This window comes from Gorilla gorilla, chromosome 5 (genome assembly GCF_029281585.2).
Source record: "Gorilla gorilla gorilla isolate KB3781 chromosome 5, NHGRI_mGorGor1-v2.1_pri, whole genome shotgun sequence".
Taxonomy (NCBI): domain Eukaryota; kingdom Metazoa; phylum Chordata; class Mammalia; order Primates; family Hominidae; genus Gorilla; species Gorilla gorilla.
Genome location: NC_073229.2, coordinates 52387110 through 52405769, shown reverse-complemented (window position 1 = coordinate 52405769; position 18660 = coordinate 52387110). Strand labels below are relative to the sequence as shown.

Genomic DNA, 18660 nt, shown 5'->3' with positions numbered 1-18660 from the left:
CTTTGTTTGAATGTCCCTGGTTAGCTATAGAGTATAAACACTGAAGGCAAGGGCCATGCCTGTCTTGCAATTTGCTGTATCCCTAATGCTCCAGGCCAGGTGCCTGGCACAAGGGTAAATGCTCGTTCATTAAATATTTGTTGAATGAATGACTGCCAACCAGGACATTTGCATACATTGCCTCTGCAATCTTCACAGCCAACATTATAATGAGATAGGTAGTATCAACTCAGTTTTGCAGATGAGTAAAACTGATGGGGAAAGGCTTAGCTGCTTGTTCAAAACCCCACAGCCAAGAGTTGGAGCTGACTCTAAAGATCACAGTCTTTTTTTTCTTGAGATGGAGTCTTGCCGTGTTGCCCAGGCTGGAGTGCAGTGGCGCAATCTCAGCTCACTGCAAACTCTGCCTCCTGAGGTTCAAGCAATTCTCCTGACTCAGCCTCCTAAGTAGCTCCCAAGTAGGATTACAGGCGCCCACCACCATGCCCAGCTAATTTTTGTATTTTTAGTAGAGACAAGGTTTCCCCATGTTGGCCAGGCTGGTCTCAAACTCCTGACCTCAGGCGATCTGCCCGCCTCGGCCTCCCAAAGTGCCGGGATTATGGGTGTGAGCCACTGCGTCCGGCCTAAAGACCATACTCTTAAAAAAAAAAAAAAAAAAAAAGAGAAAAATTATTTCATTGTGGTAAAATCTGCATGACATGAAATTTACCATTTTAACCATTTTAAGTATACAGTTCTGTGGCATTAACTATATTGGCAGTGTGCAACTATTACCATCATCTATCTTTTTTTTTTTTTTTTTTTTGAGACAAGAGTCTCACTCTGTTGCCTAGGTCAGAGTGAGTGCAGTGGCACAATTTCGGCTCATTGCAACCTCCGCCTCCTGGGTTCAAGCAATTCGCCTATGTCATCCTCCCAAGTAGCTCATTACAGGCATGCACTATGCCCAGCTAATTTTTGTATTTTTTGTAGAGACGAGGTTTCACCATGTTGGCCAGGCTGGTCTCAAACTCCTGACCTCAAGTGATCTGCCCACCTCTGCCTCCCAAAGTGTTGGGATTACAGGCGTGAGTCACAGCATCCGGCACCAGCATCCATCTTAATCTGTGCTTTTTTTCACTGTTAACGTTGCTTCTGTTTGTTCTTCAGGGTACTTTTAACCATCTGAAATTAGATTTAAAACTTTTTTGAGCAGAAACACTGAAGGAATCTGGAGGTTTAAACTTTCAGACTGCACTGAATGCTGGGTCAATGTTTTCCCTTTCCCATCACCTCAGCCAGCTCCATTTCATGAAGAATTACTTGTTGGCTAATAATAGCTGAGTATGTTGTTTTGAACAGGAATACCTGCTATCATGTCTACTTTTTGACACTGAATTGGAGCTGTTTGGTCTATGCCTGCTGTTGCTCAGCCTAGTGGGCCAGTAATTTAAATTCTCTGAACTCTGAGAAGCTGTGTACCCCACATTTGTAGCTGTGTACCTGCTTGATGGGTTAGATCACTTGGGCTAAAGTCCACTTTCTGCCTTGTACTTGGGAAATGAATTTGCTTTGTCATCCTCTCCAGCTTCCTGCCAGGATTCCAGTTAGCTGCTTTCAGTTTCAGTTTGGGGTTTAAAAATGTTTCTTAATCTTTCTCTGGCTGAATTACCTGTATAATACACATACAAATAAGCTTTGACTGTGGGATAAGTTGGAAAGGTGTGAAAGGAGATTTGAGGATAGGAATGGATCTGCCTAAGTTGGGTAGCTTAGTCAAGCTTACTAGTGTTCCTACTGCAGTGGTCTTAAAGTCCTATCCTGATGGCAGAGCCAAAGGGTGAAATATGACACAAGCTGGGGATGAGAATTGGCAATTGTCCTGAGTGCACAAATAGTTTCTTCCCTCCAAAACATATTTTGCAGCCAAGTGAACAGAAAACAATTCAGCAGGCTACTTACTGAAGACCTGCTGCAAAAAAATTCTCTTTTCAAAACGGTAGACATACAGCTTTTCCAAAATGTTTTCAAAAGAGCAAATTGCAAACTAGGCTTATTTTTCTCCCATATTCTCCCTGATCCCTAAGTGTAATGCTAATTCCAGATATACTTCTAAGCCTGTTTGTGGATGGTAGGGGCTGGATTTCCCCAAGTTTGACCAGTCACAAACGTCCTTCACTTTAGATCACTGTCAGCTAGACAGGAAACTGCTGAGAAGACTCAAGTCCAAGCTTTGTATTGAATAGTCAAGCAAACAGGTGCAGTTTGGCCCCAGCCCAGCTCTCTTTATGTAAATATTATCAAGCACATATACCATAGGCAGGCCATTGGTATTGTAATTTCAGTCATTACTGACTAATATGACAGGCCACCATTGCATGAGGCTTGACCTCAGGTACCTGCTCTAATTACAGCCTTCCTTTCTGGCAGCTGCAAGCACCTGGAGGAGCAGGCAGGCCCCCAACAGAAAATTATTTGCTGTTATTAGCATTTCTGTTGATCAGTTGTGTACTGTCAGAGCTTGTTTCATGCTATGTTTATGTATAATTAAAAACAGCTCAGTGGATTCGTTGGTTTATGGTTGGATTATGTTTAGAAACATGCAGTTTGGATTGTTATATAGTGTGGGAAGTGGAGATGATGTCACTGGTTTGAGTAAGACCAGAAGAGAAGCAGTTAATGTAATTACCAACAATTTCCTTGATCTCTGTGATGAACACAGCTTACTGAAACCCTTTAGTGGCCCTTGGTTTCTGGCACTGATAACCAAGCTGACATCACGCGCTTCTGCTCAATTGGGAACTCTGGCTTATGTGCTTGGTAGTTCCTTCTGATGAAAGGGGATTTGTGAGTAATTAAAAAGAACACCAACATTTACAAAATGATACTTCCAAAAAAGAAACTACAAATGGCTCTCTCTTTTTTTTTTTTTTTTTTTTGAGACGGAGTCTGGCACTGTTGCCCGGGCTGGAGTGCAATGGTGCTATCTTGGCTCACTGCAACCTCCACCTCCCGGGTTCAAGCGATTCTACTGCCTCAGCCTCCCGAGTAGCTGGGATTACAGGTGCCCGCCACCGTGCCCGGCTAATTTTTTGTACCTTTTTTAGTAGAGACGGGTTTCACTATGTTGGCCAGGCTGATCTTGAACTCCTGACCCCGTGATCTGCCCACCTCAGCCTCCCAAAGTACTGGGTTTACAGGCGTGAGCCACTGAGCCTAGCCTTTACAAATGGCTCTTAAACCTGTAAAAAGATACTCAGCCTCTCAAGATCTCACTGAGATATATTTTTTTTAACCTATTAGATGGGAGAAATCCAAAATGTTAGAGAAACACCACTGATGAGCAAGTGGGGAAAATAGGCGTACTCTTATATTCTTGGTGGGACCATTAGCGTACAACTTTTATTGAGGGAAGTTTGGATATATTTATTAAAACCACAAACTCTGGCACAGCAGTATCACTTAATAGGAATTTATCTCACAGATTGTATACACTTGCATGTATACAAAACTGTGTGCTTAAGCTTATTTGTGGAAGAGTTAATGACTGGAAACAAACTGAAAAGTCGACTGGTTAAATGATGATCCATCTGTATAGTGGTTACAGCTGTAAAAAACAATGAGGATGCTCTTTATGTACTAACAGAGATGTTTTCAAGATACAGTATTAAGAGAATAAAGCAAAGGGCATTGTATGTTATGCTACCATTTGTATAAAAAAGGGGGAAAATAAGATTGTATATTATGTTTGCTTGAATGTGTATAAGAAAGTTCTGGAAGGATATTTAAGAAAGTAATATGAACAGTTATATCTGTGTGTGTATGTTGAGGAAAAAAGAGAACATGGTTTTCTGTATTATGTGCACATATTAACTTTATTTTAAAAAGTGAAGCTTCTGGCTGGGCTCAGTGGCTCATGCCTATAATCTTAGCACTTTGGGAGGCTGCGATGGATGGATCGCTTGAGCTCAGGAGTTCAAGACTGGCCTGGGCAACATGGCTGTCTCTCTCTCTCTTTTTTAATATTAACAAATAATAATAATACAAGATAAAAAGTAGTGCTTCTTTGAATTCCGTAGTTATAGAGCTCTCTTTTAATTGATTTCTTTACCCATTCTTGTTTTCCTGTGGGTAATAAGGGAGATTTCCTCATACTGTTGCTGATGGTACTAATGTTTGTTACTTTCTATGTGGGAAGAAAGTGATACACAAATTTGTTGGTCCTGGTGTTTTTCCTATTGTTCCTCAGCCAGAATAGAAGGCTTTAAAGACGTGTATACCAGGAGCCTCAGGTTCTGTGACAAACCCTAAGAAACAGGCTTTTTCCTTTTGTTTAACAATTAGGATAATATCTGGACAGTACTGAAGTCTGTTGCCTTTTCTGTTTTTCTGTAGGAACCTACAAGCAGCAATTGGCGCCTATTATGACTTTGAGAGCCCAAACATCAGTGTGCCCTCTATGTCCTTTGTTGAAGATGTCACCATAGGAGAAGGGGAGTCAATACCTCCGGATACTCAGTTTGTAAAAACATGGCGGATCCAGAATTCTGGTAAGTACATAATGGGCAATCCTCCCTTGCCTAGTTTTCATTTTCTTAATAGTTAAATAAGAAGGAAATGTTTTAGCTTATGTATGTGATTGTGTAACTGCGAGCTTTCTCTTACACATGATATGTAGTATTTTCTTGTACTGGTGTGATGACCAAACATTAGTGAAATATCTCCTGCTCTAAAGTAGGAAGAAGAATTTATGTCTCATGCTTTTAAGCCACCTATAACTTAATGGCATCTAAACACAATCCAATATTGGTTTTGTTACTAGGAACTAGACTTGTATATGATGGGGTATTGGCTGCACCTGTACAGTTTTACTTCATCACTTTATTTCTGCTCTAATTAATCTTCCAGTCATTTCCAGCAGGCTAGAGGAGGTGTATCCTTGAATAGAACAAGGTAGTTGGAAAGAGCTGTGAGCATCTGCGCTTTTGAAAGCTCTTTTATTTTTTTTGCAACCACAAGGATGATTGTCTCTGAAATTTCATTAGGATATCTGAGACATTAATACCACTTTGAAAAATAGGGTAGGAAATATGGGAATTTGCTCAAAATGAGAGACAGAGAAATTGTTGGTTTAAAAAAAAAAATACAGATTGGGTGTGGTAGCTCACACACAGAATCCCAGCACATTTTTTTTTTTTTGAGACAGCATCTCGCTCTGTTGCCCAGGCTGGAGTGCAATGTTGTGATCATGGCTCACTATAGCCTTAACCTCTTGGGCTCAGGCGATCCTCCTGCCTCAGCCTCTCCTGAGTAGCTGGGTCCACAGGCGTGCACTACTGTGCCCAGCTAATTTTTTAATTGTAGAGATGGAGTCTTCCTGTGTTGCCCAGGCTGATCTCGAACTCTTGGGCTCAAGCTATCCTCTCACTTGGATAGCTGAGATTACATATGTACACTGCACATGGCCTCCCAGCACTTTTACAGGTCAAGGCAGGAGGATCACTTGAGCCCAGGAGTTTAAGACCAGCTTTGGCAATGTAGCGAGATCCTGTCTCTACAAACACTAAAAAGAAAAAAATACAAGAAAAACATTGTTTTGATGTACTGCAGCCTCTTTTAAGACAAACTAGAAATAAGTTAACCATAGGCTGAGCATGGTGGCTCGTGCCTGTAATCCCAGCTTTGGGAGGCCGAGGTGGGAGGATCACTTGAGATGAGGAGTTGGAGACCAGTGGGGCCAACATGATGAAACCCCATCTAAAAATACAGAAATTAGCCGGGTATGGTGTTGGGCACCTTTAATCCCAGCTACTTGGGAGGCTGAGGCAGGAGAATTGCTTGAACCCAGGAGGTGGAGGTTGCAGTGAGCTGAAATCATGCCACTGCACTTCAGGCTGGGTGACAGAGTGAGACTCCATCTCAAAAAAAAAATTAAATAAAAATAAAAATAAATAAATTAACCATAGTTCTTTGAAAATAGTGTCTATGTGTCTAAATTCTTTCTTTCTTTCTTTCTTTTTTTTTTAAAAGACAAGGTCTCACTCTGTCACCCAGGCTGGGAGTGCAGTGGTGCAATCTTGGCCTCCTGGGCTCAAATAATCCTCTTACCTTGGCCTTCTGTGTAGTTGGGATTACAGATGTGAGCCACCGCACCATGCCTGGCTAATTTTTTAAAGTTTTTGTAGAAATAGGGTTTCATTGTGTTGCTCGGGCTGGGCTCACATGATCCTCCCACCTTGGCATTCTAAAATGCTGGGATTACAGGCATGAACCACTGCACCTGGCCTTAAATTATTTTCTAATGAGTTTTGGGAGCAGGGGTTGGGTTTTGTATTTCTTGTCACATCTAATGACAATTTATGTTGACTGGTCGAAGGTGTTTTAACTTTCTTATTATTAATGAGAACTTCAGAGAAAAATTCTGAGAGATGGAAAACTAGGCTAAAAATACGTGTTTGTGGGGGTGCCCTGTCTAGCAAGTTAATTTTATATGAGATGATTTAAAACTCTGAGGACTCAAATAAACCTATAAAAGTGACCTTTTATTGATTTGGTTTACTTTTCAGTTCTTTACAATTCAGTTCTTTATGATGGGGAAAGACTGGCTAGACCAGCCTTTTATGTAAGAATGTACCAAATTGAATTGTTATTCTTAGTTTTTCTGGCATATTTAGAAGTAACTCACCTTTGGAGGAAAGTTCAGTGTGTCATTGACCAAACACATAGTTTGGACTGACCCAATGTTGTGGATGACTCAGGACACCTGTGACTTTGTAAAATTTCATTCGCCCCCTTTCCTTTTTAGTTGTAACAGTTAGTTATAACAGTTAGTTTGGGAGGTACATGGTAACAGAGGAAAATAGCCATATTTTCTATTTTTCTTGAAATTCTTACTTGTTCAAAATCTAATTTACTTTACTTTGCCTAATTTCTTTCTCACCTTGCTTGATTTTGCCTGCTTTTAAAAAAATATCAGGACAGTTTCTTCATTTTATAATAGCTTTTATTCATCATGTTTTTATTCTGAATTTAAAACGTGCTGTGTTACTGATCAAAAATGCTTTCAGAGGCTGGGTGCAGTGGCTCACACCTGTAATCCCAGCACTTTGGGAGGCCAAGGTGGGCAGATCACTTGAGGTCAAGAGTTCAAGACTAGCCTGGCCAACATGGCAAAACCCCGTCTACTAAAAATACAAAAAATTAGCTGGGCATGGTGTTGCATGCCTGTAGTCCCAGCTACTCCGGAGGCTGAGGCACAAGAATCACTTGAACCCAGGAGGCAGAGGGTGTAGTGAGCCAAGATCGCGCTGCTGCACTCTAGCCTGGGCAACAGAGCCAGACTCCATCTCAAAAAAAAAAAAAAAAAAAAAAAGTTTTTTGGAATCTACCAGTGAGATATATATATATATAATTTTTTTTTAATAAATGAGGTTTGTTTGGAAAGTGTGACTTGAATTCAAGTTTTATTTGTTTATTTTAAAGTGAAGTCAGTACCTTGTTTACTTATAGTGAAAACAATGAAAATGGCCTGGCTTTCTGTGAGCTCTTCAGTGTTTTTAAATACTGAAAGTTGTTAGAGTACTGTTGAAATGTTTTAAATACCGTCTTGTGGCAGACTAACCATTTTATATTTCAAAAAGCCTCTTGATATATCTACTTACCAGACTGTTACTTGGGTTAATGGGGAGCTTTGGGAGGTTGATATGTAGTAGTTAGACTGTCAAATCAGAACCCCCAAAGCCTACCTTTCATGTTGACTTACAAAAATCTCTCTTGGTGGACCTGACTGCTTTTCCCCTCTGCATTTGCTTTGTAACCTCAGTTTAAAACAGCTTCTGAATCTCTTTCCTTGTGTGAAAGGGCATTCTTGTGCCTGAACAGGTCTTGAAAGGTTAGGTAGCAGTTGCTAGAGATTTTATCTTTCAAGGTGCTTTGCATAAATAGGTTTTCTCTTCTGGAAGTTGTCCCCCCAGCTGTAGAGTAGTTTTAATCTATAAATTGGATGTTTTCCATTTGGTTAAGGAGAATCTGGCCACCCATAACTGAGTATCAGGCATGTTATTTGAGAGAGGAAGAACATGCATGTGCACAGGTTTTTGGCATCATCCTAATCTGGCCTGAGTTATTTCTGTAAATAGAGTAGTAACATGAAAGTAGGGCAGGCCTTGGCAATTTTTCCTCTGGCTGTCTTACTCTCATTCATAACCTCCCTAAGAAATAAGCACTCACTGAAAGAGCTACATAAATAATAATTTTCATGGCACTTCTGTCTTGTCATGTTTTAGACATGCTGGGCATGCAAATATACCACAGATGAGATTGATAGGAATCGCATATAGTTGTCCCAATAGCTTTCCCGAAGAAGGCGAACGTTGCGCACTGTTTAAAATTAAATTCCTGGCCAGGCGTGGTAGGTAGCTCAACCCTGTAATCCCACTACTTTGGGAGGCTGAGGCAGGCAGATCACCTGAGGTCAGGAGTTCAAGACCAGCCTGGCCAACATGGTGAAACCCCATCTCTACTAAAAACCCCATCTCTACTAAAACTGCAAAAAAATTAGCCAGGCATGGTGGTGGGCGCCTGTAATCCCACGTATTCGGGAGGCTGAGGCAGGAGAATTGCATGAACCTGGGAGGTGGAGGTTGCAGTGAGCCGAGACCGCGCCACTCCACTCCAGCCTGGGCGGCAGAGACTCCGACTCATAAATACATAAATAAATAAATAAATAAATAAATAAATAAATAAAAATAAAATTAAGCTCCTAATATTTTTTAAGTCGTTAGATTTAGATTTGCAAAAACAGAACTGAGATATTTAATAACATAGATGCAAAATTCTAGGATTCAGACTTCTGTCACTGTGGAAGCATTGGAAGCTTAGTAAACCTGAGCAGGAAACTTTGGGAGTTAAAATGAAAATTTAAAACTGTCCCTCTAAAAATATGAGTAGACAGAATTCTCTTTACCAGCACCTAGAGCTTCTCAGTTGTTATACTACCATGCTCTGTTGTACAATTGTAGTGAATATTAAGCTGTGCATGTTATGATAACCCTAGTGTTTCTCTGACTTTGGTGAAATTTTTGTGATTGTCATATGAGAGGGTATCCTGGGCATATTGATACAGAGTCGTCTTTATTTTTTGAACTTCATAGAAGTGAATATAAAGGGATGGGAAAAGAACTTGAGAAAGAACAATTATTTCCCCCATTTTTCTTCTAGTGCATTAAAATAGTTAGCTTTCTACCTTTCTCTTCAGTATAATTCTAGAGAAGATAATTTTGCTTCTTTCATTCAACACATTTTATTATGTTCCAGTCACTTTATTAGGTACAAGGGAGAAATGGTCACAAGATTGATGAAGGTTTCTGCTTTCATGGAGCTTAATATGAAATGCAGTGTCCACACTTATAAGGGTTAAAAAGGAGATCATCATTAAGGTTTGTCTTCTGTATTGCTATTTGGATATTCCTTACTGTCTCCAGACTATTTCTATAATTGTATATACTTACTAAGTCCCCTGGGACTGTTGGACTTTTGATTTTTGTGATGCTTGCTACCATCTCAAAATTGTAACATGACAGGGTTTTTTTTGTTTTTGTTTTTACTTTATTTTAAAAAATAAAGTGATATTTCATATCTGGAGAATTACAGCCTTAATTATATACTTGATTGTGATACTTAACTAGGAACGTCATAAAACACAGATTAGTCTTTCTTTTCTTCTAGATAGAAATCTATCCCCCATTAATCCAGTTTGCAACTGAGACTTAATTTGGAGCCTAGTTCTATTATACTTCTCGAACTCAGATTTCAGGTATGTTTAGTGTAGTCCAGACAACTCACTGGTATTCCCTTCCTTCTGTATCAAACATCAATATCTTTGACCTTTTCAGAGTTACGTGACCTAACAGTTGTGACTATAAGAATTGTATGTATCATTGATAACGCTCAGAAGGCAGATGATTGGTTTTTCACTTCATAGCCAACGAACACTTCAGAGTTGTTGGTGGATAACTCTTCTAGCCCAGAGGTTCTTTAAATACTCCACTGAGAAGTAATAGGTATCTGGAGTACCAAGAAGGGCAGGACCCTAGCCAAATGCCAATGTTTAATGTTACCCATTTAATGTTTTACTGACTAACTCAGTTTCTCTGGAATGTAGCAGCACTCCTTTTGCACAGCTAAGATGACCCAGTCATCTCAGCTGCTTGTGGTTGTGCCTAGGAGAGCTAAGTCTTTTTCACATCCAGTCTTGGTTTACCTTATTTTCTTATAAGTTCAAAAAACAGACACATTCTTGGGTTTTCATATAAACAGACATTATCTTGTTGCAGGTGTATGTGTATGTGTGTGTATGTATATGTGTGTGTATGTGTGTATCTTAAAGAATAACTGTGAATTCAGCCCCATGATAGTAGTATACTTTTTCTCTTCGATTTTGGTCTTTAAGGAGAGTGACATTTTGTAAGGTGCTTCATGTCAGCTACTGTTCTGCTTGTTGTAAGACAAATAGGCTTTTGCCAGACCTCAGAAATGAAAAAGATAAATTGCGTGTATTGTCAGTATATCATCCACAGCCTTTCCTCCAGCAGTGGTTGCCCTTTATAGGGTTAACTTAGGGCATTTTGTTGGCAGATTTTTTTAAAAGGAGGTATGCTAAAACGTAGTGGCCACTGCTTTAGCTGCTACCCCTTAAGACCCAAGGAGCACAGAGGGTGCCATTCATAATGGAGCTGAGATCTCAGGAGTAGAACTCTGGTTGCCTTTCTCTGTCTGGTTTCTTTCCAGTAGTGAGCCATCAGGTTTCTTTCCAGTAGTGAGCCATCAGGTATGTCAAAACTGGGCACTTAAGAGAGCAAGGAACTGAGGCATCTTAGAGTACTGGTAGGAGATAAATGACAAGCACCCTCTGTTCTAAGAGTCCTGCCATGTTCAAGTTTTCACAGTGGTTTATTTTTATAATGAATGTATATATTCCAAAAAAAGATATATAGAGGTTTCTGTCAACAGTTAAAAAGGAGTATATCAATTGCTGCATATTGGAGAGACTTCACAGAAAAAATCACATCTAGTCACTGTGTGGCTACCTATAGCGCTTGACTAGTGGGAACTAGTCAACACATAGATTTCTCATGAATTAGTTACATGAAAATAGGTACACAAGAGTGGGTACCGGCTGGGCGCCATGGCTCATGCCTGTAATCCCAGCACTTTGGGAGGCCGAGGCAGGCAGATCACCTGAGGTCAGGAGTTCATGACCAGCCTGGCCAACATGGTGAAACCCCATCTATGCTAAAAATGCAAAAATTAGGCCAGGCGCTGTGGCTCACACCTGTAATCCCAGCACTTTGGGAGGCTGAGGCAGGCGGATCATGAGGTCAGCAGTTCGAGACCAGCCTGGCCAACATGGTGAAACCCCGTCTCTTGTAAAAATACAATAATTAGCCAGGCGTGGTAATGGGTGCCTGTAATCCTAGCTACTCAGGAGGCTGAAGCAGGAGAATTGCGTAAACCCAGAAGGCGGAGGTTGCAGTGAGCCAGAGATTGTACCATTGTACTCCAGCCCAGGCGACTCTTTAAAGAGTTACAGGTTAAATTTAACCTGTAACTCTATAAAAATCTATCTCCCTTTGACAGGTCTGATTGACCCTCCTTCCCATCCTATCCGCAAGTACCTCCAACTAGTGCCATTGTTCCTGCGACCACAGTTCATTGATGTTATCAGGGGAGATCACCCCATTGTTTATATTTTCACCACCACCCAAGGTCTAAACTTTTACTGCCTTTTATATTCATGTGGTCTCTTGAGCTCTTGAGTATTTTATAGTTATGGACCCCAGAAGAAAAGTCATACCTCAGGCAAAAAGCAATTTTAAATTGAGAATAATACCATTGAAATTACTCCTTGTGTGTTTCATCCTCTTGTTTCTGTGGAAAAACTGGCAACAATCAGATATACTGTGAAAATGGACATGTGTTACCTTTTAGTAGAGAGCTGTCCCCTAAACGTGGGCCTGTGCTTCATCTCCATGGCTCTTCATGGACATCATTCTTAGGTTCTACAGATTCAGTGTGACGTGTGGCCTTCTCTGGAGTCACCTGAAATACTTGTTGTCTTGAGGAACTGCCTTGCTTTTGCCTTATGTGCTTCTTCATAGGGTTAGACTATTGGTCAGAGGTTGTTGGTTCTGATAATTCCTTTTGATCAGTTGTGTGAGACAATATATGGCTCAGGTGTATGTGGTTAGGTTTATGTATGTATGTGAGAAAAAGAAAGAGGCCTCTTCTACAGTTTCATAATAAACTGCACCCAGCATAGGACCATTGATTGCCTAACATTTTTTTCTTTTGCTTGAACTCAGGGGCAGAGGCCTGGCCTCCAGGGGTTTGTCTTAAATATGTCGGGGGAGACCAATTTGGACATGTGAACATGGTGATGGTGAGATCGCTAGAGCCCCAAGAGATTGCAGATGTCAGCGTCCAGATGTGCAGCCCCAGCAGAGCAGGAATGTATCAGGGACAGTGGCGGATGTGCACTGCTACAGGACTCTACTATGGAGGTGAGTATGTCCTTGTGCAGCCCAGGGTAAAGGAACTAAGGTAACATCTTATAACATCCCCAGTGTTGCTCACAGAGCCTGTCAAATTGCATAACAGGGCATGGCCTCTTTTTAACAGTCACCCCATGCAGGTAAATGATTTGCATTTTATGACTAATTGATTTAGTCTAGTGCTCTTTCTTTTATCCTAGGAATATAATTTAGTGGCCTGTACGAGGTATTATATTTTGTGTTCTAAATAAATATTTAGTAGTGCTGTTGTTTTTATTATATAAGCTGGTAGATACTGTAAGAATACTAAAGGCAGTCCTTGTTCTCAAAGTCTCTAGACACAAGTCATATAAAACAGATAATGCACAAAATGTGCATACTTCTTCCAACCTACTTGTCAAACTGCTAACATATCTCACTCCCTTCTCTTTATTGCCAAACTTTTTGAGCAGTGATCTATACTCACTGTCTCTTCTTTAACATTTTCCATTCACTCTTCAACCCAGTTTATCCTTTATTCACTCCCCACTCCAATGAAAGTTAATCAGGGACTACCCTGTTTCCAAATCCAGTAGCCTCTTTACAGTCTTCATACCAGCTGACCTTTTAATGATCATTTGGCACCATACTACACAAGTTTTTTGAAATAGGTACTTTCTTAGACTCATAGGACATCTCTTCTGTTTGTCTTCCTCTTCTCTGTTCTTTCTCTGTCTCTGTCTATTCTCAACTTTACCCTGGGATTCCTAGATTCTTAGTTGGGCCCCATTCATGGTTGGTGACCTCATCCACCCATGCGGCTTCAGCTGTCGCCAGTATACCATACACGGTGATGCTCAAATTAATATCTATAGCTGTGGCCTCTTTTCAGAACCCCACACCCATTTTTTAACTCGTTATGGGCAGAACTTTTAACATCTCCCAGACACAATTTATATCTGCTGGGCATGGTGGCACACGCCTATAATCCCAGCACTTTGGGAGGCTGAAGTGGGAGAATTGCATGAACCCAGAGGCTCGAGATCAGCCTGGGCAAAACAGAGAGACCCTGTCTCTACAAAAAATAAAATTAGCCTGGCGTGGTGGGGTGAGCCTGTTGTCCCAGCTACTTGGGAGGCTGAGGTGGGAGAATTGCTTGAGCCTAGGAGGTCGAGGTTGCAGTGACCCATGATCACACCACTGCACTCCAGTCTGAATTACAGAGTGAGTGCCTGTCTCAAAAAAACAAAACAAAAAACCCAACCTTATATCCTTCTCATTGGCACCCCCCTGAGATAATCGGGTCAGAAACCTGGGAGCCATCATTTGTTCTGTCTTTCCTAATCAGAAACTGATTCCTATTGGTTCCACTATATCCTGTGTCCTGGAGATCAAAAACAAATAAATAGTAAATAGTACTTGCCTTCACAGAGCTCTTAACTGGACTTATGGCCTGTGGGCCAGTGGGAACTTTGGAGTTATTTCTAGACATCCTAGAATTAATGATCTCATATATGTTTTTGGAGCCAGTGGCAACTTTAAAAATGTTAATATTAGAAAGAGTCTCATAGTGCTTATGTGACATCATTCTTTGCCTAAAGCCTTTGTACCTACTGTAATGAAGCTAAACTCCTTGGCACAGGATATAAAGCTCACGATCTGGCCTGGCCTCATTTTCACTCCCATCTTCAGTCATCCCCTAACTCCCCCACAGTCAGTCCCCAAAGATGCCATATGCTTTCACTTCTCCATGCCCTTGCTCATTTGTCTCATTGCCTGAAATATCCTTTTATTTCACCAAACTGCTGCTCATCCTCAAGGCCCTGCCTGAGTCACCTTTCCTTCTTGCTTCCTCTCCCTTGCCTACTCTCCCCACTACCCTAAGAAAATTCATCCCTCCCCCTTCATTAATATCATGCACATGCTTGTTATTATATTTAACACATTGTATATTAGGTATTTGTTTTGCTTATCCTTTTATCCTATGAAATTGTGAACAATTTGTTGAATAATTGAATAATCACATATCAAAATGTAGAGAGGTTGTTTGTCTCTTCCGTAGGACTCCATTTTCAGGCAGTGTCTGCTAAGAATCCCCTTGACCTGGGATTGGAAGTTGTTTCTCCCACTGCTGAGCTCCTTTATATTAGCTCTTCACCTCTCACTCCTTTGTTTCTTCTCTTGGCACTTTACGTCTTTCTACCCATTTAATTTGATAAATGTCTCATGTCATCTTTAAAACTGAAGGTGACACATGTCTGGTTTATCTTTATAACTCTCAAAAATGTTGAGCTTAATGCAGAATGGAGAATGGCTACTTAGTAAATTTTTAAAACACATGCTACCATTTTTAAGGGGAGAAGAAGACAATATACATGACTTAAAAATAAAAAAAAATCCCTTTGATGAAATAATACTACTTCTCAGTGTTCCCTAGTGGTTAAGAACGCTAGTCTTGTTTTATGTGTGTGTGTTTTTAGTGTTAAATTTAAAATAATTATCACTATGTGGGACATTACATTTTATACTCATAGCAACTCTCTCAAATTCAAAAGTAGTTGGAATATAAATATGAGGGGACTTTAAAAAGATCTCGGAAAAATGGAATTAACAAATAAAAGTAAAGGCCGGGTGCAGTGGCTCAAGCCTGTAATACCAGCATTCTGGGAGGCCGAGGTGGGCATATCACTTGAGGTCAGGAGTTCAAGACCAGCCTGGCCAACCTAGTGGAATCCTGTCTCTACTGAAAATACAAAAATTAGCTGGGCAGTTGGCTGACGCCTGTAATCCCAGCTACTCGGGAGGCTGAGGCAGGAGAATTGTTTGAACCTGGGAGGTGGAGGTTGCCATGAGCCGAGATTGCGCCACTGCACTCCAGCCTGGGCAACAGAGTGAAGGCTTCATATCAAAAAAAAAAAAGATAAAAATAAGATGTAAATTTTATTTCTCAACATAAGCTTCATCAAGTTCAAGACACTTTTGTAAGTAATGATAACAGCCATTTAGTCCATCCCCAAAGAACTGAGGGTCCTAGGAATTTAACCATGTAAATGCAGGTTTTTTTTACATTATTAACTGAAGAAAACTGGGTGTCCATTAAAGATTTTTAAGACTAGGAAACAAAAAGAAGGTAGAAGGAGCCAAATCAGGACTGTAAGGTGGATGCCTAATGATTTCTCATGGAAACTGTTAGAAAATTGCCTTTGCTTGATGAGAGGAATGAGCAGGAGCATTGTCATAGTGGAGTAGATCTTTTTCTCCTAAAGCTTTGGCTGAGTTTCTTAAAACTAACACACACACACGCACTTTTTTTTTTTTTTTGAGATGGGGCCTTGCTCTTGTCACCCAAGCTGGAGTACAGTGACATGATCTTGGCTCACTGCAACCTCCACCTTCTGGGTTCAAGTGATTGTCCTGCCTCAGCCTCCCGAGTAGCTGGGATTACAGGCGCTCACCACCACGCCTGGGTAATTTTTTTGTATTTTTTAGTAGAGACGGGGTTTCGCCATGTTGGCCAGGCTGTTCTTGAACTCCTGACCTCAGGTGATCTGCCCACCTTGGCCTCCCAAAGTGCTGGGATTACAGATGTGAGCCACTGCGCCTGGCCTCTCTCTCTTTCATTCTTTCCTTTTTTTTTTTCTCCTCGGTCACCCAGGCTGGAGTGCAGTGGAACGATCATAGCTCACTGCAGCCTCAAAGTCCTGGGCTCAAGTGATCCTCTTGCCTCAGCCTCGCAAGTAGCTGGGACTACAGGCATGTGCCATCATGCCTTTTTTTTTTTTTTTTTTTTTGGTAGAGACGGGACCTCCCTATGTTGCCCAGGTTGGTCTCAATTCCTGGACTCAAGTGGTCCTCCCTCCTCAGCCTCCTAAAGTGTTGGGATTACAGGCGTGAGCCAGTGTGCCCAGCTCTCAGAACACTGTTATTATTCTTAGGCCCTCTAGAAAGTTGACAACCAACATATTCTGCGGAGCCAAAAAAAAATTGTTGCCATGACCTTTGCTCTTGACTGGTCCACTTTTGCTTTGACTGGCCCACTTCCACCTCTTGGTAGCCATTGCTTTGATTGTGCTTTGTCTTTAAGATCACAGTGGTAAAGCTGTGTTTCATCTCCTGTTATAGTTATTTGAGAAATACTTCAGGATCTTGATCCCACTTGCTTAAGATTTCCATTGAAAGCCCTGCCCTTGTCTGCAGCTAATCTGGGTTTAACAGTTTTGGCACCCATTGATTGGAAAGTTTGCTCAACTTTAATTTTTTAGTCAGAACTGTGTAAGCTGAATCGATTGAGATTCAGCTGTGGTATTGGCTGTTGTTTCTGCTATTAATCATTGGCTGTTGTTCAGTTAGAGCATACACAAGATTAATTGTTTCCTCCAAAATTAGTGTGGATGGTCCGCTGCTATGGGCATCTCCAGCGTCATGTCGTCCCTTCTTAAAACAGGTTATCCATTTGTAAACTGCTGATTTCTTTGGGGCATTATCCCCATAAACTTTTTGTAAAGCATCAATGATCTTCCATAGTGGATTCAAACTTCACTGGATTCAAACTTCACTATGAATTGGATGTTTGCCCTTGCTTCAGTTTTAGCAAAATTCATAGTGAGGGGTTTTTTTTAAACTGATGTCTTGTCCTTAGTGCCTCAAACTAGGTGCTGTTCAGATTTGTTATAATAAGCTAGTACGAGTTTACTTTGATGCAAAAAAAAGTTGAAATCCATGCATAGTTTTTTCATAATACTCAATTTCCATGATTTTTTTTTTTTAATTTAATTTTGTGCTTACCCACCATGAACTTTTTGAAGATGCTTTGTATACTAGCCTTGGAGCAAAAACATTAAAATTTTAACTTTAAACCCCTAATTTTAACTTAACAACCCTTTTTTGGTCTTAATAGTCTGTAAGTTGTTTCTCAGGACTTTGTGGAATCTAATGCCTTCAAGGGATTTTAATAATTCATCTGATTTTGTAGTTTTCAAGCATTTTTGTTAAGCTATGGAACCTTTTCCTTGACAGAAGTATATATGAATGCCTCCTTGTAAAATGGGAAAGGATAAACATGAAATGTTTCGTTGAATTCTGGGCCTCCTTGGCTTATGTTTTCCAGCCCTTGTGTGTCTGGGATGACCGCTGGAGCTCTGTGGGGTATAGTTTGCCAACCTTTATCTGGTCCAGTGAACAGTTTAATTCCATTTTATAAAGTACTGTATTTCATTGAATCCAAATTATTATTGGTTGTAAAACATACCCTAGTATCAGTAACAGAAAGAGAATAGATTATGTATACAACCATAGCCATGAGCACATGGAAAAAAATAAACTTCCATAATAACCATGATTGGCTCACTCGGCTTACTAGCTTATTGAGTGTAATATAGTGGCTAAGAGTGTGAACTGTGGGACTCTGTTGCCTAGGCACAAACTTGGACAAATTAGGTAACTTCTCTGGACCTCATCTTTCTGTTTTAACAACAAAAGATTGCTTTTTGGAGGTTTCTGTTTTTGGTGGGGTGGTGGTTTCTATAATTTGTTTTTTTTTTTTTTTTTTTTTTTTTTGAGATGGAGTCTTGCTCTGTCACCCAGGCTGGAGTGCAGTGGCGTCATCTCAGCTCACTGCAACCTCTGCCTCCCAGGTTCAAGCGATTCTCTTGCCTCAGGCTCCCGAGTAGCTGGGATTACAGGCATGTGCCACCATGCCCGGCTAATTTTTGTATTCTTAGTAGAGATGGGGTTTCACCATGTTGTCTAGGCTGGTTTTGAACTCTTGACCTCGTGATCCGCCTGCCTCAGCCTCCCAAAGTACTGGGATTACAGGCATGAGCTACCGTGCCTGGCTGCTTCTGTAATCTTTAGATGGTCTTCTTGAGAAAGAATCCACTCCCTTTAATTTATTTATTCATTCATTCATTCATTCATTTATTCATTCATTCATTTATTTGAGTCAGAGTCTCGCTCTGTCACCAGGCTGGAGTGCAGTGGCGTGATCTCAGCTCACTGCAACCTCTGCTTCCCGGGTTCAAGCAATTCTTCTGCCTCAACCTCCCAAATAGCTGGGACTACAGGTGCGTGCCACCACACCCGGCTAATTTTTGTATTTTTAGTAGAGACAGGGTTGCACCATGTTGGCTAGGGTGGTCTCAATCTCTTG

At 40.8% G+C, this 18660-nt stretch overlaps 1 protein-coding gene across 3 annotated transcripts in view; it reads left to right on the top strand.

The window, feature by feature from the left end:
• The window catches only part of ILRUN (inflammation and lipid regulator with UBA-like and NBR1-like domains), a 111616-nt gene that overhangs the window by 37904 nt on the left and 55052 nt on the right, over positions 1-18660 (top strand). For 2 of the 3 annotated variants that reach the window (XM_004043857.5, XM_019029688.4), the window contains exons 2-3: positions 4378-4532; positions 12345-12542. In XM_004043857.5, the coding sequence (XP_004043905.1) occupies positions 4378-4532; positions 12345-12542 (353 nt within the window). The remainder of the gene's footprint in view (positions 1-4377; positions 4533-12344; positions 12543-18660) is intronic. The other variant, XM_004043858.5, reaches the window with a different exon arrangement.